The 21,910-nt window shown below is 42.9% G+C and overlaps 2 protein-coding genes across 2 annotated transcripts in view; one reads left to right on the top strand and one right to left on the bottom strand.

The window, feature by feature from the left end:
• Nucleotides 1-245: 245 nt before the first annotated feature.
• Exosc9 (exosome component 9) lies at nucleotides 246-14,994 on the top strand. The gene is made up of 12 exons (XM_013022164.1): nucleotides 246-399; nucleotides 915-1,009; nucleotides 1,716-1,835; nucleotides 1,922-2,024; nucleotides 4,411-4,548; nucleotides 7,371-7,453; nucleotides 8,649-8,781; nucleotides 9,732-9,820; nucleotides 10,817-10,963; nucleotides 11,679-11,863; nucleotides 14,523-14,601; nucleotides 14,853-14,994. The coding sequence occupies exons 1-12, from the start codon at nucleotides 334-336 to the stop codon at nucleotides 14,935-14,937; spliced, it is 1,323 nt and encodes a 440-aa protein (XP_012877618.1). The 5' UTR covers nucleotides 246-333; the 3' UTR covers nucleotides 14,938-14,994.
• Ccna2 (cyclin A2) overlaps nucleotides 14,934-21,910 on the bottom strand; it is a 10,364-nt gene continuing 3,387 nt past the window's right edge. Inside the window, exons 2-9 of the mRNA XM_013022114.1 lie at nucleotides 21,766-21,906; nucleotides 20,842-21,088; nucleotides 18,679-18,791; nucleotides 18,016-18,239; nucleotides 17,201-17,408; nucleotides 16,357-16,470; nucleotides 16,013-16,146; nucleotides 14,934-15,759 (exon numbers count right to left, since the gene is read on the bottom strand). Coding sequence (XP_012877568.1) covers nucleotides 15,711-15,759; nucleotides 16,013-16,146; nucleotides 16,357-16,470; nucleotides 17,201-17,408; nucleotides 18,016-18,239; nucleotides 18,679-18,791; nucleotides 20,842-21,088; nucleotides 21,766-21,906 — 1,230 coding nt within the window. The 3' untranslated portion in view covers nucleotides 14,934-15,710. The remainder of the gene's footprint in view (nucleotides 15,760-16,012; nucleotides 16,147-16,356; nucleotides 16,471-17,200; nucleotides 17,409-18,015; nucleotides 18,240-18,678; nucleotides 18,792-20,841; nucleotides 21,089-21,765; nucleotides 21,907-21,910) is intronic.

Raw genomic sequence — 21,910 nt, 5'->3', positions numbered from 1 at the left:
CTCCTAAAGAGCAAACACATCCCGGAATCACCAACCGTGCACCAGCGCCCGCGAGGTCCCAGCCCCGCGCTCATTGGCCCCGCCCACGGCACGCCCTCCAGACACGCCCCCGACACAACGCCCCGCCCATCCCGGCCCATCCTCTCTCCCTTGCCCCGCTCCAGTCCCGCCCCTGGCCCACTGCCCCGCCCATCCTGGCCCCGTCTTCGTTCCGCCACCGTCGCGCTTTAATGACATCACCTCCGGGGCCGCGGCGCGAACGGGACGCGCGTGGAGTCTTCCGCGGTTCCCGGTCCCGGGTTCTGGTCCCGGCGGGCGCCGTGACCGGACACCATGAAGGAAACGCCCCTGTCTAACTGTGAGCGCCGCTTCCTCCTGCGCGCCATCGAAGAGAAGAAGGTAGGAGGCCCTGGCGGAGGCGCGTGCCGCTGGGGCCGGCGCGGCCTCGGGCGCAGCCCGGGAAGCGGGCCGGGGCGGGGGTACGCCTCCCGCCCCTGCAGGGTACTTTGCGCTGTCGGTTTGTTGGTTTGGTTTATTTCTGCCGATCCTGGGCCTTGAACTCAGATCCTCCCCCTCTCACCTGGCTTTTTCACTCAAGCCTGGCGCCAGAGCGCCACTTGGTGATTAATTGGAGATAAAAGTTTCACGTGCATTCCTCCCCGGCCGGGCTGCGAACCGAGAACTTCAGATCTTAGTGCCCTAACTGGGAATACAGGTGAGAGCCACCGGCGCCCGGCCGCCGGATTCTTTTCAAGCTTCCAAGCCATCGCAGCACCTCTCCATGCCCCGCAGCGCCTGGCTTCCGCCGGCACACCGGGGCCGTGTGGTTAGAGTGCCACAGATCGCGAGTGACTGCACAAAAGAGTTGCTCAAGAGAGAGTTGCCGAATAAATGAATGTTGGTTGTGTTTCCAGCGGCTGGATGGCAGACAAACCTACGATTACAGAAGCTTAAGGATCTCATTTGGGGCGGATTATGGGTGCTGTATCGTGGAGCTCGGGAAAACAAGGTAACAGGATTCTGTTTGTAAGAAGTCCACCCGCAGTGCAAGAGTAATCTTGTTGACTGGGTTGTTGACAAAGCTGTTCAGAAGTCTGGACTGTCCTTCCAAGAATAAGTATATGTCCTTGAATGTAACACTTTTTGGTTTTGTAGGTACACTGTTTAATCACAAGCTCTGTGAATATCACTGTGGTTCTTTATGACATCTTTAAGTATGACATCCTTAACAATGTAGAGATTTTGACCACCTTCTCATTAACAGACTCCACTTTTTCTTTTTTTCGTGTGTGTGTGTGTATGTGTGTGTGTGTGTGTGTGCGCACACACACTCATATTGATGTATGTACTCAGTTCCTGGGTGCTGTCCCTTAGCTTTTTCACTCAAGACTGGAACTACCACTTGAGCCACAGCTCTACTTCCAGCTTTTTGCTGTTTATTTGGAGATAAGAGGGATGAACTTTCCTGCCCTGGCTGGCTTCATACTTCAACCCCCAGATCTCAGCTTTCTGAGTAGCTAGGATTGCAGGTGTGTGTGAGCCACCAGTCCCCACCTTGCCTCCTTTTTTGAATGACTTTCAAGGGTCTGTCAAGCCATTAGATTGAACATATTACCCTCAGAATGAGATTGAAAATTGTTGTCTGTTTTATTACATCTTTTTTATTTGGAAAGGAAATATTCTTAGTTAACTGTGTTGTTCCTTTATCTTTGCAGAGTTCTTGGCCAGGTTTCCTGTGAACTTGTTTCTCCAAAACTCAACAGGCCAACAGAAGGTATTCTGTATTTTAATCTTGAACTTTCTCAAATGGCTGCTCCGGCATTTGAACCTGGCAGGTATTTAAATCTTTCTTAAGTTACTTTAGCCATAGAAAAACAACACATTTTAAGTTCATGACCATGTATCCATCCCTGTTTCATAGGCAGTCAGATCTGTTGGTGAAGTTGAATCGACTCCTGGAAAGATGTCTGAGAAATTCCAAGTGTATAGACACTGAATCACTCTGTGTCGTTGCTGGTGAAAAGGTGAGGAATCGCCTTAAAATTCTTAAACTGTGTGCATGTGTGCACATGTGCGTACATTGACACTAATATGGGGCTGGAACTCAGGGCCTAGATGCTATCTGTCCTTAACTTTTTCACTTAAGGCTGGCACTCTACTACTTGGGCTACACCCCCACCCACTTCTTTTTGGTTAATTGAAGATAAGAATGGAATTCTATGCCTCCATCAGAAAGATTGACATCACCCATTTGTTAGGAAATGGAAAGACTTGGAAAAAATTATATTAAGTGAAGTAAGCCAGGCCCAAGAAACAAAGGTCCTATAGTTTCCCTTATTTGCAATAACTAGTACATATATAGGACGAGCAGAAAAGGCCAAAAGCTATGTACATATGACCATATAAGATGGTGTTAAACGAAGTGAACCCCAAGACAGGGACACAGATATCTTTTTTCTTTCTTGCTATTGTTTCTAACGTACTTATAATGTACCGTGTGAATAATGTACCATGTGATTTTTTTTCCAGATGCTCAAAGTATTTTATTTCTTTTTTTTTATTGTGAAAATATTGTACAGAGGGGTTACAATTACATAAGCAAGGTAATGAGTATATTTTTTATCAAGCATTGTTGCCTCCTCCTTTGTTTCCCCTTACCACCCTTTCCCATCTCCCCCACTCCCTGACCGCCCCCCCCCTCCTACGCCAAAGTTGTAAAGTTCATTTTACGACATAACGTCTGGTACATCTCATTGTTGCAATGGGTCCACCTGTATTCCTATTTAAACAATTGGTTTTTTCCCTTCCCCTCCACAAATTATACCAACATCAAATACAATGAAAGCAGGGGTTATACCGTAGGGGAGGAACATACAAAGCAACAAAGAAATCATCTTATAAATACATTAGAAACAATAGCAAGAAAGAAAAACCATGTGAGTCCTTATCTTGGGTTTCATTTCACCTAACATCAACTTATCTGACTGTTTCTGCTTGTTTCAGGTATATACTAGTTATTGCAAATAAGGGAAACCATGGGCCCTATGTTTCTTTGGGCGTGGCTTACTTCACTTAATATAATTTTTTCCAAGTCTTTCCATTTCCTAACAAATGGAGCAATGATTTTTTGTATGTTCCTCCCCCACGGTATAACCCTGGTTTCACTGTATTTGATGTCAGTGCCCTGCATCTTGTATATACACTTCTCTAATTCAGGGAGGGGAAGGGAAAAAATGCTTAAATAAAAATACAGGTTGACCCATTGTAACAATGAGATGTACAAAACACTATGTTGAAAACGAACTTTACAACTTCGGCAAGGCGGGGGGGCTAGTTGTGGAGATGGGAGGGAAGGGATAGTAGGGGGAAACAAAGGAGGAGGCAACAATGATCAATAGGAAATGTACTCATTACCTTGCTCATGTAACTAATCCCTATGTACAGCATTTTTACAAGAAGAAATGTACAAAAAAAAGGATCTCACTGAATAGGATCTTTAGATCTCAGTATCTTGAGTGGTTAGGATTACAGGCACAAGCCACCGCTGACCAGCAGAATTATGTTCTCCATGAGGGTATTTTTAAAGCATTTTTTTACGCTAGAGAAAGTTTGCTTCACTTCCACCTTCTTATTATATAAACCTTAAGAGTTTGAGATGTTATCAGACAGAATAAAAAACATACTAGGTTTGGAGTTAGAAAAATGTGTGAGTATAAGGTATTTTACTGTGGTCCAATAACTCAAATAGAAAGGTGAACTGATTGTATTTTAGATATTTACTTGGCTTAATTTTTTTTTTTTTTTTTGATTGGTTGTGGGGCCTGAACTCTGGGCCTGGGCGCTGTCCCTCAGCTCTTCAGCTCAAGGCTAGCGCTCTACCACTTGAGCCACAACACCACTTCCGGCTGTTTCTGCTTATGTGGTGCTGAGGAATTGAACCCAGGGCCTCATGCATGTAAGGCAAGCACTCTAGCACTGACTGAGCCACCTTCCCAGCTCTTGGCTTTTTAATTTTCATTTTTACTGATCAACTAGAAGGCTTCCTGTTTTCTCAGAAAACAGAAAAGTGCTTATAGGCAGTGTAATTTTTCTTGCTAACTGTCTAGTTGCTTTGCTCAGTTAGGATTTTTTTTTTTGGGGGGGGGTCCGGTCATAGGGCCTGAACTCTGGGCCTGAGCGCTGTCCCTCAGCTCTTCAGCTCAAGGCTAGCGCTCTACCACTTGAGCTACAGTGCTACTTCTGGCTTTTTTCTTTTTGCTTATGTGGTGCTGAGGAATCAAGCCCAGGGCCTCAGGCATGCAAGGCAAGCGCTCTACCACTGAATCACCTTCTCAGCCCTCAGTTAGGATTTTTTAAATGTTTTTATATTTTTCATTTATTATTTTATGTATTTATATTTATGCTTTTCAGGTCTGGCAAATACGTGTGGACCTACACTTACTAAATCATGATGGGAATATTATCGACGCTGCCAGCATTGCTGCCATTGTAGCCTTGTGTCACTTCCGAAGACCTGATGTCTCTGTGCAAGGAGATGAAGTAACCCTGGTAAGCGCCTGTGATCTGAACCAGGACCCTTCCACGTGTGAGTGCGCATCCTAGACAGCATAGACAACTAGCTGTCAGTAAAGTCTTGTTAGCCATGTAGGTTCTGGCTAGTTTCATGATACAAAAGCTATCCAGCATCACAATTGCCCTAGAAATCTCTTTTAAGTTATCTTTATAGAAATGTCAAGAACATATCCCAGCATGAGAGCAATGACTACCAGAATAGAGCAATGATTACCTCTTTGGATTGAATGTCACATCTAAAAAATACTTGATTCCTAGCATAGTACCATTCTTACCCTGTAACAGCCATGCATTGTTTACAAGGATGGAAGTTCTGTGGATTTCTGGGTCTCTGGGATTTTTTTTCTTTTTTTTTTTGGGTCTGGTCGTGGGGCTTGAACTCTGGGCCTGGGCACTGTCCCTCAGCTCTTCAGCTAAAGGCTAGTGCTCTACCACTTGAGCCACAGCGCCACTTCCAGCTTTTTACTTTTTGCTTATATGGTGCTGAGGAATCGAACCCAGGGCCTCATGCATGCGAGGCAAGTGCTCTACCACTGAGCCACCTTCCCAGCCCATCTCCGGGATTTTTTTTCCCTTTGCATAATAAAGTAGTTGGTGGAGGACCATCAGAGTACCTAGAGGAGTTGTTAGGACATATTGCCAGGATGTAACTCACAGGAACACAGAGGTGGGGGGAGGGGGGATAAGACTTTCCATGTCTAACCTAGAGTTCTTAGATGGTACCTATGGTGCCAGTCCAGAAAGCACACTGAAAAGCATTGGTCTAGGGGTCTTTTTCTTTGTGCTGAGCAGGTCAGTTTTGATGTATGTAAATTGTGTGCCAGAGTATTAAAAGTTTGTAGATTTAGATACAGAAGAGGTACTGTTTCTGTACCCAGAACAGAGATGAGAAACCTGTCTTCTGCCAAGGGCTGTTGGTATATGATACTATTGAAGGACCAAAGAAAATGATAAATACAGACAGAAGGCCATGGTCAGCTGAATAAGCATAGATATCTGCTCTGTCATGTACCAAATGCTTTTTGGGCTATGGAAGATGAAATTCGTATGGGAAGTAAATAAAAAAGTAGTGTGATTAGGGGCTGGGAAGGTGGCTCAGTGGTAGAGCACTTGCCTTGCATGCATGAGGCCCTGGGTTCAATTCCTCAGCACCACATAAGCAAAAAGAAAAAAGCTGGAAGTGGCGCTGTGGCTCAAGTGTTAGAGCACTAGCCTTGAGCTGAGGGACAATGCCCAGGCCCAGAGTTCAGGCCCACGACTGGACCCCCACAAAAAAATAGTAGTGTGATTAGAAGACTTCAGAAAGGAATAGAAAAATAATGTATTATTGCTGGTAGGAACATAAAAATAGTTTTAGCCAGGCACTGGTAGCTCATGCCTGTAATCCTAGCTACTCAGGAGGCTGATGTCAAGGATCATGGTTCAGAGCCAGCTCAGGCAGGAAAGTCTGTGAGACTTATTTCCAATTAACCACTGGAAAACTGGAAGAGGCCCTGTGGCTCAAAGTGGTAGAGCACTAGTCTTGAGCAGAAGAGCTGATGACAACAGCTAAAAAATAGTACAATGTTGTTGGAAAAGTTTGGCAGTTTCTTAAAAAGCTAAGCACAGAGTGGTAGTTGCTTGCCTAGCACGCATGAAGCTCTAACGTTCGATTCCTCAGTACCACATAAACAGAAAAAGCCAGCAGTAAAGCTGTGGCTCAAGTGGTAGAGTACTACCTTGAGCAAAAGACACTCAGGGACAGTGCCCAGCCCCTGAGTTCAAGCCCCAGAACTGGCCAAAAAAGAAGAAAAAAGCTAAGCATAAACTTTCTATATAAAAATAAAAAATAAAATCGAAGAAAATAACGTGGTACACATCTTTCAACACATTTTACTTTGTAATATTAAAATAAGTTATGGCTTACGACTAAGAAAATGAATTCCAGCAATTCTGTGCTGAGAGACCTAAAAAGGAAGGAGAGTATGTACTCAGGTGTATTTGAAAGGGTTGTAGCATTAACAGTCAAAGCTGCAAGTTGGAAATGGTCCAATGTCAGCTGATAAGTGGATAAAAGAAGTCTGTATTCACACACCTAGGCATGCTTACTTATATGTGCTACAAAGTGGAGGAGATATTAAGTTGAAAAAAGCTTGATACATAATAATGAGATCATTCAGCTGATTGATGTAGAATGTGCAGAAGAGGCCGATTAATGGAGGGGCCAAAGGTGGAAGTGAGAGTGCAGAGAGGCTCGGGAATTTGGGGAGTCATGGAAATGTTACAAAATCCAGATGTAGCTGGGTGCCAGTGGCTCAGGCCTAACTACATAGGAGGCTGAGATCTGAGGATTTGCAGTTCAAAGCCAGTCTAGGCAGGAAAGTCCATGAGACTCATATCTCCTGCTAATCATTAAAAAGCCAGAGGTAGAGCTGTGTCTCAAATGGTAGAGCAGCAGCCATGAGTGAAAAAAAACAAGGAACATGTCTAGGTTCTGAGTTCAAACACCAGTGCCAGCACAAAAATAGTAAGGATGTGATGTTGGTTGTGTACATTTTCAGTCACTGGAATTGCTTGTGCTTACGATGGCTTCATTGCATGGGATGCAGAGTATACCTCAAAGATTTTGCAGATGTGTCCTGGAAAGCACACAGTTTGAAAAGTAGCAGTGTCACACAGGTAGTTGGAAAAAGATGTGATTCAGGTACTGAGGATAAAAGAATTCACTTTTGGTTTCAGCTTTTGATTCTCAAGATGATAGATACTTTGATAAATTCCTAACTTGGTGACTAATTGGTGGATATTTTCTTTTGCAACAGTACACACCTGAAGAGCGTGATCCAGTCCCTCTGAGCATCCACCACATGCCCATCTGTGTCAGCTTTGCCTTCTTCCAGCAGGGGTCAGTTTCCCCTTCTCCTGGCTGAAATTACAAAGGCAGCTGGGAACTTCAACGCTCTACACAGATGTGTCCTAGATGACTGGAATCCTCCTTTCCTATCACAGCATCTTACAGTTAGTTCTCTTTGTGAGAGCAATAGTTGACAGTTTTTAAAAACAGTAGTGAAAAGAAGGCTCTACTTGATTGTACTTCCCAACATTTTTGTCTTATAGTGTACTTACCAGTTTATAAATTGTAGCAATGTTCTTTTTCTGGAAATGTGCAGATTGTAAGAGATTAGGATGCTAGGCTTTAATTAGGGTAAGAAGGTGAGTGGGGCAATGAAGACTGGATTTGGAAAGGTATTGAGGGAGTGGTTCTAGGAGCAGGTTGTTGGGAAAATACTGCATAGATGGGCACATGTGTCCTTAATCTTCCAACAGAAACCCTAGCGTCTTGGAGGTCCATGTACTGGTGCTTTTATATGGAAGCTTAAGCCTTAAACCTTCAGAAACAAGGAGACATAAATAAGATCCTTTAACCATTTTGTGCATGAGAACAAAGATTTGTTTTAATCATTGTAGAGAATTTTATTAGAGGGAAATGGGCCCGCATTATCTAATAGAAATAAAATGCAAGCTATATAAGTAATTTTATATTTTCCAGTAGTCATGTTAAAACAGTAAAGAGTTAAAAATGTTTTATAGATTTTGTTTGACCTAATAAGTTTTTATTTTACTATGTAATATCTTAAATTATTCAAGAGAGTTCTCTGTTCTTTGAAATCTACTATTTTGCATATATGGACTCAGAAGCCATGTGCCTATCAGGTGGTATATTGGGTGGTGTAGAAATGGGCATTAATGTGCCATTAGCAGAATCTAGAAGACCGTAGAATATGTCACATAGGGAAAATTGTAAAATAGTACCTAAGTTTTTATTGACGTCATTTAACCAAAGACGTACTAAGATTGATATTATTTCATTAAATAAAATCTGTCTGAACTGGTTGTTATTTTACTGTAATAGCTAGAGATACCTGCTTAAGTATTCACTATGTTTATAAATGCAATTTTGAGTCTTCCCTGTGATTCAGATCCACAGGCCAAGATCTTTACAGTGTTGGCTTCATTGATACTGTTTTTAAAACCCATTACCTTAAGAATAACAGGCTCTCCACCCAAATTTGCTCAGGATGATATAATGTTCATTTCAGAACATACTTGTTGGTGGATCCCAATGAACGAGAAGAACGAGTAATGGATGGCTTGCTGGTGATCGCCATGAACAAGCATCGAGAAATCTGTACCATCCAGTCCAGTGGCGGGATAATGCTTCTTAAAGATCAAGTTAGTGCTTTGACCTATCTCCCTGTAAAATCTCTTTAGAAGCTTGTTTATTATATCACAACCACCAAAAGCCAACAAGGAGACTTTCCATGATTGATTCTGGGATGTGATGGAATCAGGTTTCAGTCCAATCATGACATCCTTTCGACTGGTAGCTGGGAAGAGTACTTCCCCCATTGCTACCCACACATCTGGCCCTCCAGGCTTAGCTTTGCTTCCAGTAAAGGAAAAGTTATATCCCCCTCCTTTAAAAATATAAATAGCTAAGTGCTGGTGGCTCACACCTATATTCCTAGCTACTCAGGAGGCTAAGATCTAAGAATCATGGTTCAAAGGCCAACCCAGGTAGGAAAGTAGGAGAAAAAGATGGTTTTACTTTTAGAATTTAGAAGTGGTTCTTAAACACAATATATTGCAAATAGTATGAACAATAGCTTCTTAGTTCAAATTCAAGCTGGACATTGTGTTTGCTGCCTTTGGGCAGATGATTTTGTATTTTTGGACTTCAGTTAATCTAAAAAAGGGAATGAGATTACTGCCCATATCTTGTTAGGAGGGTGTAAAGATGGATAAATACATATATAAGTTACAGTGTATAACATACATTAAGTGTTGATAAGTGCTAGTTTCAGTTATCATGATTGGCACAAGTAAAATCACAACTACAGTCTCGATCCATTTCTGTGGATCACTCATAGAGAAGGAAGCAGATGTTTCTCGGAGCATACCTGTATGTCGTCTGTGGCCTCACCCACAGTATCAATCACACTGTTCCTTTAATGCACTACTCCTTTAAAAGTGATAAAATGACTCTTGTGTTTTAATTTACATTTAAAGTGTGTCGTTTCATATTTGGAAATAAAAAGCTTGGATTATAAAGGTAGAAAAAAGAATTGATGTTTTAGGTTTTGATAGAGAATTGATTTGTGATACTTCACTTTTATAAACAGGTTTTGAGATGCAGCAAAATAGCTGGTGTGAAGGTAGCAGAAATTACAGAGCTCATACAGAAAGCTTTGGGGAATGATCAGAAAGTCAGGTAAGTTGGACTCCTCAGAACTAAATAGTCTTTTTACAAGACTTTTAAGGGCTTTTCTTGCACACGGACAACTGTATTTCACACCTGATTGTTCTTTATTTTTTTAGTCTCAGTTGAATATAGTAGTGTATTTTTTGAAAGTAGAGAGCAAGTGAGGTGGCACAGGCCTGTAATTCCAGCTGTTTGGGTGGTGAAGGCAGAAGGATCCTGAGTTCAAGGCCTACACAAGTAGTTCGCAAGACTGTACCTCGAAAACTAAAATAAAGATAACAGGGCCAGGGAAGTGGTAGAACCTAGTCAGCCGTAGTCTCTGAGTTCAATCCCAGTACTAAAAACATAGAAAAAGTAAATTGATTAGACCCCTTCAAATTTTACTCCAATTTTTCTATCTGATGGGAGGCCAGCGTTTACCTGGAACAGCTAATTTGAGTATTACAGACTATTCTGTCATCCTGATACAGTGGTTCATACCTGTAATCCTAGCTACTCAGAAGGCTGAGGTTAGGAAGATCAAAGTTCCAAGCCAGCCCAGGAACTCTGTGAGACGCATTTCAACAATAAGGAAAAGGCTAGATGCTGTAGTTTACACCTGTCATCCCAGCGAGTGCAAATAGGAGGATTGTGGTTTAAGGCTGGTCTGGGCAAAAAGTGAAATTATTTGAAAAATAAAGCAAAAAGTGCTTAGGGTATGGCTCAAGTGGTAGAGCACATGTCTAGCACATCAAGGCATGGAGTATAAACTTTAAATATTGCCAAAAGAAAAAAAATATGGGGGATATACTTTAAACACATAGCTAGCAATGTATAGCACATAATAGCAATGTGTAGCAACCTTTTACTAGTTATCTTGACAGCTATCATAAACTGGTAGGATTAAGGTAGTCATATGAATCAACTAGAGTAGTTTTCACTAGCAAAAGGATAAGATAGTAACTTCTTTCCTTCCTTTTCTATCATCTGTCATCTCCTCCCTGGCCCCTATCCAAAAACTGACAGGAAAGAAGGTGGAAAGTTTGGCTTTGCAGAATCTATAGCAAATCAAAGGATCACAGCTTTCAAAATGGAGCAGGCCCCTGTTGATACCTCTGAGGTGGAAGAGAAAGCCGATGAAATCATTGCTGAAGCTGAGCCTCCTCCAGAAGTGTATCTTTACTGGGTGGGTTTAATGGCAGCAGGACTCAGCTTTCCTCTCTCTCGTCTGCACAAACTGACATTGCATTCCTGGAATACTGTACTGTTAGAGACAAACTACAGTGGTGTCATACTAAGTTGATGGTTTAACATTCAGCTTCTTGAACTTCAGTAGCTCTAAAACCCAGACATTCTCCAAGAACCATTTTATGGCCTGAGATGTAATACAGTGACGGAACACTATCCCAGTGTATAGAATGTCTTGGGTTCCAGCGACCACCCAATTACAGCATTTTATTTTCCTTTGAAAATTTTGTACTTTAAGACTCATTTTAATTTTGAAATTTGTACATTTAATACTGTTCACATTTGCTAAATTTCTTACAGCTACAGTGTCAGAAGCCTGATTCTTGAGTTTTTCTTACCATGATGGTGTCCATAATCTTGCCTGTTAAAAAATTTATCTTTCTTCATTATTCAGCCATCTGTATATTGTCTTTTTTTTTGGCCAGTGCTAGGGCTTGAACCCAGGGCCTGAGCACTGTCCCTGAGCTTCTTTAGCTCAAGGCTAGCACTCTGCCTACTTGAGCCACAGTACCACTTCTGGCCTTTCCTGAGCAACTGAACCCAGGGCTTCATACATGCTAGGCAAGCACTCTACCACTAAGCTACATTTCCTGGTCTGTATACCATATTTCTTGCTGTTCAGTTTTCTTAACATGCCCAGTGTTTCTAAGCCTGTGCTCTGGACTCCTGGCACTGCCCAAATTGGAGAGGGAATAGAAAACTCATGGGGCGCTCCTGAGGACTCTGAGAAAGAAGATGAGGATGAGGCTGGCAGTGATGAAGCTATCATTCTTGACGACATGAAAATGGACACTGCAGTGGATGTTGCTGGTATTGGAGGCCAGGGTAGGTGGTGCTACCAGTTTTTATCTCATCTCTAATATTTGTCATCTATAACCTCTTATCTAAGAGATAAGTGTTATATATAATTATTTACAAGTAAAAGATCATGCACTATAAGATCTGTGTTCTTTGTAAACACCTACCTATACAGAGAATATAGATGGGCTACACATAGTGGTTTTGGAAGGGCTAACATTTTGTGGTTTAAATTTCAGGTAGGCACCAATGGCTCATGCCTATAATCCTAGCTACTTAGGAAGCTCAGATCTGAGAATTTCAGGCAATTCAATGAGTCTTATATTCAATTAACTACCAAAAAAGCTGGAAGTGGAGCTGTGGCTCAACTAGAGTGCAAGTCTTTAGCCAAAAAGCTCAGGGACAGCACCCAGGCCCTGAGTTCAAGGCCCAGGACTGGCACTGGGAAAAAAAAGAAAACCAACCAAATGACTAAAGCTAACTGCAATGTTAACACCAATTCTAAGAGAATCTGATTTTTGTGAAATAACTATACTTTTGTTATGTTTTTGGGTCCAGTCGTTGGCCTGAACTCTGGGCCTGGGCGCTGTCCCTCAGCTCTTCACCTTAAGGCTAGCGCTCTACCACTTGAGCCACAGCGCCACTTCCAGCTTTTTTTCCCTGCTTATGTGGTGCTGGAATCGAACCCAGGGCCTCATGCATGCAAGCGTTCTACCACTGAGCCACCTTCCCAGCCTGAAATAACTATACTTTGGTATGCAAACAATAGCAAAACTGTGTTTTACATATAAACGTGAGCTAGTTTTAGGAAGATACTTTCCTGAAGATGTCCCATAAACTTGTAGTTTTAGGCTCTTACTACCCAGCAGAGCCTCTGCTAGGAGAATGATCTATGCCTAATGTGGATTTCCTAGGGAAATGTGTTTCATACTTTTATCTTTTTAGTGAAAACAATTAAATGAGAACACACAGAACTCCAGAAGTGCTTGCAGTAGCTAACTAGTTCTGCCTGGTTTTGCATTTTAACCACTGTACAACTGAATTAACTTCTACCTAGGGATATTTTTACTTTGTGCTGGTCTTGGGGCTTGAACTCATAATGTGAGTGCTGTCCTTGAGCTTTTTGGCTCAGTGCTAGAATTCTTCCACTCGAATCTCAGCTCCACTTGCAACTTTTTGATAGTTTATTGGAGATAAGTCTGAGACTTTTCTGCCTGGGCTGGCTTTGAACCACCATCCTTAGATCTCAACATCCTGAGTAGCTAGGATTACAGTGTGAGCCACTGGCACCCAGTTCACATTTTTAGTTACTGTTCAAAAGATGGGCAAATATGAAGTACTTTTCAAAGAAAGTACAAATGGATTATTAATATTATCCATGGTTAACCCTAGTAGAGATAAAACACAAAGACAATAAAATGATGGTATCTTTTTACTGCATGATTGAGAAGCATTCAAGTATCAGCATTGGCAAGAACGTGAAATAGGTTCTTCACTCTTGTGTGTGTGCGCCAGTCCTGGGCACTGTCCAAGGGGTTTTGCTCAAAGATAGTACAACCACTTGAGCTATAGCTCCACTTCTGGTTTTTGGAGAGAAGAGTCTCACAGGCTTTCCCGCCCAGGCTGGCTTTGAACCACAATTCTCAGAGCTAAGCCTGCTAAGTAGCTATAGGCATATTTTTTGCTTGTTTCTGGAAAATGTCTTAGAAAATGTGTCTTTGGTGGTACTGGGGTTTGAAGTGAGTGTCTTGTATTAAACAACACTAGTTTGGATGAGATTTTGTGCTTTTCCAATGGGCCTCACTGTAATCATCCTCCCTTCACTGCTGGGATTTCAGGTTTGCTCCACTGTACCCACGCCCTAAGCCATCTTAGGCTGTTTAAGTAATTCATCTGACATATTGACTTAAAAATCACTTTCCAAATTGGTTCTATAAAACATGCTAACACAAGGCTGATGCCTGAAAGCCTAGCTATTCCCAAGGCAGAGGGAGACTGGGCAGGCAGGTCGTGGTTTAAACCAGCTGGCCCAGGTGAGGCTAGGGAGGCTTTGTCTCAGTGAAGTGTAGTGGCATGTACTGGCGGGACCCTGGCTGCACAGGAGGCTTGTGGTCTAATCCGACAAGGTGAAAAACCTGAGCCCTTACCCGAAAAAACAAGCTAAAAACAGACTGGGGCATATTATGGCTCAAGTGGTAGAGCACCAGGCCTGACTTCAAAAAGATGGTATATAAATAGTATTCTCTGTACTACTATTATGGCACTTACTAAATGCACTGAGCATTTATGCCAGTAATAAAAAGAATCTTTAGGGAAAGTGTTGAAAGAAAGCTGGGCACCGGTGGCTCACACCTGTAATCCAGGCTACTTAGGAAGCTGAGATCAGAGGACTGAGGTTCAAAGCCAGCCTGGACAGGAAAGTCCGTGACTCATCTCCAATTAACACCAAAAAAAGCAGAAGTGGAGCTGGGGCTCAAATGGTAGAGTTTGCTACTCTTGAGCAAAAAAGCTCAAGGGACAGTGCCCAAGCCCCAAGTAAGCAACACACATACACAATTTTTATACAAGAGCTTCTTGAGAGGGAAAGATGTTAAAGAACAAGGTATATCTGTAAGTGTCCAGCAAATAGTCACCTGGTGTGCAAACTTGAAGGTCACTCACATTACCTCTCTGCCATTTCTCAAAGCTGCTCCTATCGTCCTCTCCGATAGTGAAGAAGAAGAGAGGATCATTTTAGAACCAGACAAGAACCCAAAGAAAATAAGGTAACAGATCTCTGGTTTGTGTACACAAACTCTCTCAGGTCTGGGGGCCAGCCCTTGGCATGACGCTGTGCAGCAGCACCTCACTGGCTTGCCAGTTTCTAATTCTGTAAGGGGGGACACTTCCCACCATTGCTATTTTACTCTTGCTGCTGCCACATTTTATATCCGACTGGAAAACCAGAAAGTCTTCTGCCGGTGATCCAGAATTTAACAAGGACACTTGGTGAGCTGTTAATTTACTTTATTCACAGAACACAGACGGTCAGTGCAAAACAAGAGAAAGCACCCAGTAAAAATCCAGTGAGGAAGAGGAAAAAGAAGAGAGCGGCTAATTAGAGTTAACATGATTTAATGTATGTATATATATAACTATTAAAAGGATATTTATTCCATCCATGCTAACAATCTTGGGTATTTTTTATTCAAAAGTCCTTTAGAAAACCTAGCAGTTTCTTTTCTTTTACATTATGCTTCAAATGAACATTTCTAGAGAACGTTATCTATTTCAGAGCTTCCCATCTGTAATCTTTTGAGTTTGTAAAGGTTGATGAGGAATAAGTTATTTAATAAGCTGCCACACTTCATGCAAAGAAAGAGCTAAGAGAAAGAGCAAAGAGACAGACAAGAGCTGGGTCCAGAGCACACTTTTCCCAGTCAAAAGAAAGTGTGAACAGTGCAGCAAATAGGCCCAATTATTTAGGATAAAGAATGTCAGAATTTGAGGGAGGGTCTGCTTTCCTAGAGAAGAGCTTTCCTTATTATATAATAAACCCTAAGCTAAGAGAGCATTTCTAAATGATATCCCCCAAAAGTCATAGTTTTACTTCAAATTAACCTTCACTTATGAAGACTTCCAAATCAATTTATTCTTATATTGGCGGCTGGAGTCAATATTTACTAAAACCACTTAAAATTAGCTAATTATCGGAGATAGATACATGTACAAAAAGATATACAAATTAAAACCACTTAAAAATGATAGATACCATAATTTGTCCTTGGCCAAAACTTGTATGTTCAGAAATGATTGTGAAATTAAAACCTAAAATAAAAACTGTACACCATGTACTTGGAATGATTTACATTAGAAAGCAAGGCATCCTTCATAGTTACAGATTTAGTGTCTCGGGTGGGTTGAGGAGAGAAACCCCATGATACCTGAGGGTAGAAAAGAAATGGCTTTTAGTAATGAACATTCACTAGACAACAGAGATCATAAATAATAAATTTGCCAAAACCTCAAAATTGTTTCTATCTGCGGGTGAGTCTGATGATATTAGGATGTTTGATCCCCACATACAATGCCTCCCACCGAAATCAAGGGGCAGAGCTGTTTACTACAGCCCTCTGTGGACATAGTCTTCTCACTAGGCAGTAACGGGACAAGCAGCGTCTCCTTGGTGGGCCTTACTTTGAGTTTCTGTACTTCTCTCGAATGGACTGCTGCGCATGCTGTGGTGCTCTGAGGTAGGTCTGGTGGAGGTCCAGGAGGCAAGGCCTGAGGCTTTCCAGGGTGTATCCAGTCTTTTGGACTAATGATTCCGGCTAAGGACAGAGAAGGGGGTTGATAGTCAAAGCAGCAATTTGCGTGTGTAACTTATCTTGAACACCTCCATTCCTCAGGCCACTATCCTGTCACTTTTACACCAACTCTTATCATTTACTGTCTGCAAGCAGCAGGTGATATGGCTCCAAAGTTTTCAAGCACACATTTCAGTCAAAGCAGATGTGCAAAATGAAAACTTGAATACGAACCCAGCTCTGTCCTGTGATGGTATAGAGTGCTAAGTGAAAGGCAGCTCCGGCAATAATCGACGGCAGGTACTTCAAGTACGGGTCCGCATCTATCAGACATAATTCTCCCAAAAACTGGAATGGAAAACCATTTAATCACAAGAGCTCTAGAATTCAAATCCATGCCAAGCAGGAGACTGCTCATAGCCTTATCCTCTTTTTCTTCCCTTGATAACTTTTTTTCTTGTGCTTGTCCTGGGGCTTGAACTCAGGGCCTGGGTCCCTGAGCTTTTGTGCTAAAAGCTGTGCTCTCCCACTTGAGCCACAGCTCCACTACTGGCTTTCTGGTGGTTCATTAGAGTTGAGTCTCAAGGACTTTCTTGCCAGGGCTGGCTTCAAACCATAAGCCTCAGATCTCAGCCTTTTTAGCAGCTAAATTTATACATATAAGCCACCAGCACCCTGGTCCCTTAATAACTGTGCACACTACACTACCAGCTTCCTTTCAAAGAACTATTTGGTGCTTTTCGACAGTTGCCCTAGGAATCATGGACACCTAGACCCCTGCTTTTAGGGTTACTACCTCTCAATTACTCATTAATAAATGTTAATATATAACATGGCTGAAATGGCAGTTAATGTATATGCTCAGTACAGGTGCAACTATTTTTCCCATGTGTGTTTACAATCCCTGTGGTTGAATCCATGGGAAATAGAGGGCCAACTGTGGCTGTATCCTTTGCTAATGGTTAACTTTTCCCCATGCTGCAAATGGATTCCAGCCCTAAAACACTGGTTCTCCTGATCCTGAGCAAAGCTGCTCAGCAACGCTGGTGCTTTTCCCCCACAAGCAAAGTGAACTTACCATTGCTAAGCTTTCAACCTTGCTGTTTGCAGGCTGCAGGTGTAGGAAGTACTGTGTAAGAAACTGGTTTACTGTAGGTGCAGCCAGGTCAAAAGCAAGGACCTTCAAAACCAGGTGCTCCATTCTCAGAACCTGTTTCTTAGAATAGGTATCATCTGTAATGTACACAAACTCGCCTACTTCTGGGGGGTATATTTCTTCAAACTTTCTAAAATGAAAAAAGTTCAAAATTGTAAGTCCTAACAAAAGAGAAGCAAGCTTCTCAATTCAAATCTGAAATTCCATTAGCAAAATAAAGCCACTCTCCACCAACTGCAATTCCTCTGTCCCCTGCCCGACCAGCCTTTCTGCTCCACCGCTCAGCAATGAAGGACTGCCATGTAGTCAGAGATGAAGGAGGCCGTGACACAGCCCACCCAAGAGGGGAGCTGTGCCAGTGCTCAGCGAACAGCTGAGGATGGAGGAAACTCTGTTTGGGTTTTTACGCTTCATTTTCACATCTTAGTGGAGAGAAGGCAAAGATACAGATTGTTTGCCAGTAAGCCCTGCATGGAAGAAACTACACCCAGAAATTCAGTGCCAGTGTACAGAAGCCAGTTTTCAGGTTCACAAACCACACCACAGGCCCTATGCAAGAGCTAAGAAAATTAGCATTATAGATTCAAAAGCCATTTTGTCCTCCTCCACTTCTATTAACCCCACATACCACAGTGTCACCCCTAATGTAGTGTCTACCCAGTGGAATGCATTAAATTAAAATGTTACAGTTGGAAAATTCCAATTTCCTGAAGTCACATAAACCCAGCAGGACTTACGAGGCAAGCAGCATGGCGGCAGTACCCACGAGCTGGAGCTTTCCTCTCAGCACAGACATGGAGGATAGAAAGCGGTCAATGTAGTTCACAGCCAGGTGCAGGGTCTCGTTCTGCAGCTTGTACTCCTCCCCCACTTCTACCAGCCAGTCCACCAGGATGGCCCTCATACTGTTGGTGATGTCAGGCTGCTTCTTCATGTAACCCACTTTAGGTTTACATTTAACCTATCGGGAGGGAGGTTTATAGAAGGCTAGCGATGATGGCTCACGCCTGTAATCCTAGCTACCCAGGAGGCTGAGATTTAAGGACTGCAGTTTGAACCCAACACAGGCAGGAAGTCAGTGAGATTATCACCAGTAGACCACTATAAAGCTCAAAGTGGAGCTGTGACCCAAGTGGTAGACCACTAGCCTTGAGCGCAAAACTAAGGGACAGCACCCAGGCTCTGACTTCAAGCCCCAGGACAGGTAACAACCCTGTCCCCTATCTCTCAGATAAAGAAAATTGCAACAAGGATTATTTTATCATTAGCTGAATTGCTACAAATAGAAAGTCAAACATTGCACCAGGCTAATTCACTAGTAATTAAATGTTTAAGCTTTAGTCTCTCCATTCCAATCTGCCCCACTGAGTGCACCCTGCAGGCAGGGTTTCAAGTCTTACCTCCATCTCCCTGAGGTATGCATGGATGTCTGCGTGGTACTCTGGCACTTCATTCACACTCACTGGCTTCTCATCTTCTAGCACAATTGATATGTCCATAGCATGTGGTGACTCTGGAACCACCCAAAGACAGATTGGTTTTCTACTTGGTTCCTTATGGGAATCTATTACTACTAAAGCATTTTATCCAATTAAAATGAACATATTGTGTTAAAGTACATAGACTATTTCAACTCAGATCTGTCTATATATATAACTGCAATAATTTTAATCAATGAGAAAAAAAATCCTGAAAGGCTACTCATAGGATTCAGTATTATGTAAAAGTATCATTCATCTTCCACGGGATAGGAGTAGATGGTGCAATGATCTGGTACTTAAAATTCAAGTTGATAAAATGAGGTTTGCAGTAGGAATTACAAACCCTACCACAGGGCTGACAGATGCAAAGCACAGCTGGGCAACAGCTAGGATCCATCAAATGGTTTCAGATAACTTATTGCTAAAGAAATTGGTTTGAATTGGGCAACTCAAACAGATTAGCACAACACTCAAGTGATTCAAGTGTTTTTTTTTCTTTATTCTGGTCCTGGGGTTTGAACTCAGGGCCTGGACACTGTCCCTGAACTTTTGTGCTCAAGACTAGCACTCTACCACTTGAACTGCAGCTCCACTTCTGTTTTTTTTGAGTCTCACACACTTTCCCACCTGGACTGGCTTTGAACTGTGATCTTCAGATCTCAGCATCCTGAGTAGCTAGGATTACAGATGTAAGTCACCAATGCCTGGCTTATAAATTATCTTTTTTTAAAAAAAAATCTCTTGTTGGTCCTGGGGCTTGAACTTAGGCCCTAGGTGCTGCCCCTGAGCATCTTTGGCTTAAGGGTAACGCTCTACCACTTTAGGCACAGTGCTTTTTTTTTTTTCCCGGAGTAATTTGCTGGAGATATGAGTCTCATGGACTTTCTTGCCCAAGCTGGCTTCATATCTCACCTTCCTGAGTAGCTAGGATTACAGGAACGAGCCACTAGTGCCTGGCTAAATTATCTTTTAAGGCAAAGAATATCCCTACTTTTTTTGACCAAAGATTCCTTTGAGGTTAAATTTTGGTTGCACATTTTATGTCCAAAGGAATTTCCCAAACACCCCTCCGCCCAACCAATAGAGCTAAAATGGATACAATGCAGCTGTCCCTGTCCAATGTCACCCTTTGGTAAATAAACAGTACAATGTGTAAGCAGAATTGCCTACAGCAGCCACAATGGGTTAAGACAGTGTCACTTTATAGTATATAACCACTAGTTTTACAGAAAGAGGTGTCAGGCATCACCATTTTTAAGACTATCCTCAAACAAGTCTAAAGTGTGATAGAAGAAGTGAAGTGAGCATGAAAGCCAGGCTTTGGTGGCTCAGGCCTAGCTACTCAAGAGGCTGATCTGGGATTCCAAAGCCAGCCAAGGCAGGAAAGTTCCTGAGAGCAAAAAGCCAGATGTGGAGCTGTGCCTCAAGTGCTACAGATCCAATCTTGAACAAATGCTCAGGGAAAGGGCCCTGTCGTCAAGCTCCAGGACAGGTGTGCACATGTGTGCACACACACACACACAAAAGCTAGCAATATTTCAGATTTTATCTTAAAACAGGATTCTCTGAAGTATGATACTATTAAAGCCAAATGTTGGTGGCTTGAGTATGTATCCTAGTACTTAGGAGGCTGAGATCTGGTAACCTTTTAAAGCCAGCCAGGGCAAGTGTTTTGAGGATACGTGTATTAACTACTAAAAAGCTGGGCAGAAGGCATGACTCAAGTGGCAGGGCACCAACTATGATCAAATAAGAAAGCCAAGTGAGAGTTCAAGAACCCTAAGGTCAAGCCCCAGTACCAGCACACATATACACACAAAAAGTATTATAAATACAACAAATCTACTCTCCCAACCAAATAAACATCCATGATTCAGCCTAAATAGGCACTAGAACTTAATGAAGTTGATGTAATTGATATTGTTTCCCGTGGAGTGGGCAGTAAAATCAACATTAGCCAGGAGTTGAGATAAACCACACCCTTTCTTAAACTTGTTATAGTAAACCTTAAAATACCCAATCCCATTAACCCAATAGAGTAACCACAAGCCTGAACGGATAAAGATCTTCTTTAGAACGTACCCAAACTACCATCCATTGGAAAATCAAGAGGTACCAGAGGTTTTCGTGTGCCAGACAAAGCAATGGCTGTATTGAAAGCCAGCACATCTTCGCACTCCGTGGCTTTGGGTTCGGGTGGCGGCTTCCGAGATTCTGCAGGGGCTTCGTCCACATGAATAGTGAAGGCGGGCTGTTTACTGTTAGCCTTCCAAGGAGGAAGAGCGCTGACAGGTTCATCATTTATCGGCAGGTCCTTTAGGGGTGCAGCCTAAACAGAAGTAAATGACTGGCTTTGAGCTTATGAAAAGGAGTTATGCTCCCTCCCCACCTTGCTTTTACTCCCATATATTGTTCAGAAAAACAGCTTTCTGAAGCAAAAAGTAATCATGGATAAGAAAGCATGTCTCAATTTGTCAGACATTCCTATAGGCAAACTCTACAAGCCGAACTGGAATTACAAAATAATGGAGGTTAAGAAGCATGGTGTGGGTGTGTGGGTGGGAGGGGGGAGAGGTCCGGCCAGTAGACACGGGACGAATTGGCGAAAAAAGAAGAAACGTGTGGATTCGCACTCTTCACCCTAGGGCGGAGCAGCAGAGCAAACCGCGCGAAAATGGCGGATTTCACCAAATGCAAAGCTTTTTTTTTTTTTTTTTTAATAAAACCCTTCGCTAGTAGTATAAGTCAGTCACTTAAGCAGATGACGAGTAGGGGAGATCTGGGTCCTTGGCGGTGGCTGGCGCTGGAAAGTGGAAGGAACTCTCGCAGAGGGCCAAGACGACGCTCCAGCACCGCAGACGGGCAGCACAGCCGTGTTGGCTGGGGATAAGGAAAGGCGCTACCAGTCACATCCTACAGGCCAAAGCCACCGACCCAGAACCCGGTCCCGAGAGCCCCTCGTCCTGCTCGGCCCCCAGTGCACAGGCTGTCGCCCGCCGTGCTCACCCGTCGTGTCTTGGGCCTCGGCGGCCCCGCCGCCCGCGCAGGGCCGGCTTTGAGCACCGCGGGCGCGGCCTGGCTCCGCGGCTGCGGGGCGGGCGCTGCCTTCTCCGGATTGATGTTCTCCTGGTCCTCCTGGGGAGCCGTCTGC

The sequence above is a fragment of the Dipodomys ordii genome, unplaced genomic scaffold (assembly GCF_000151885.1).
Source record: "Dipodomys ordii isolate 6190 unplaced genomic scaffold, Dord_2.0 Scaffold60, whole genome shotgun sequence".
NCBI lineage: Eukaryota > Metazoa > Chordata > Mammalia > Rodentia > Heteromyidae > Dipodomys > Dipodomys ordii.
Note: the sequence above shows the minus strand (reverse complement) of the source record. Positions and strands in the feature narration are given on the sequence as shown.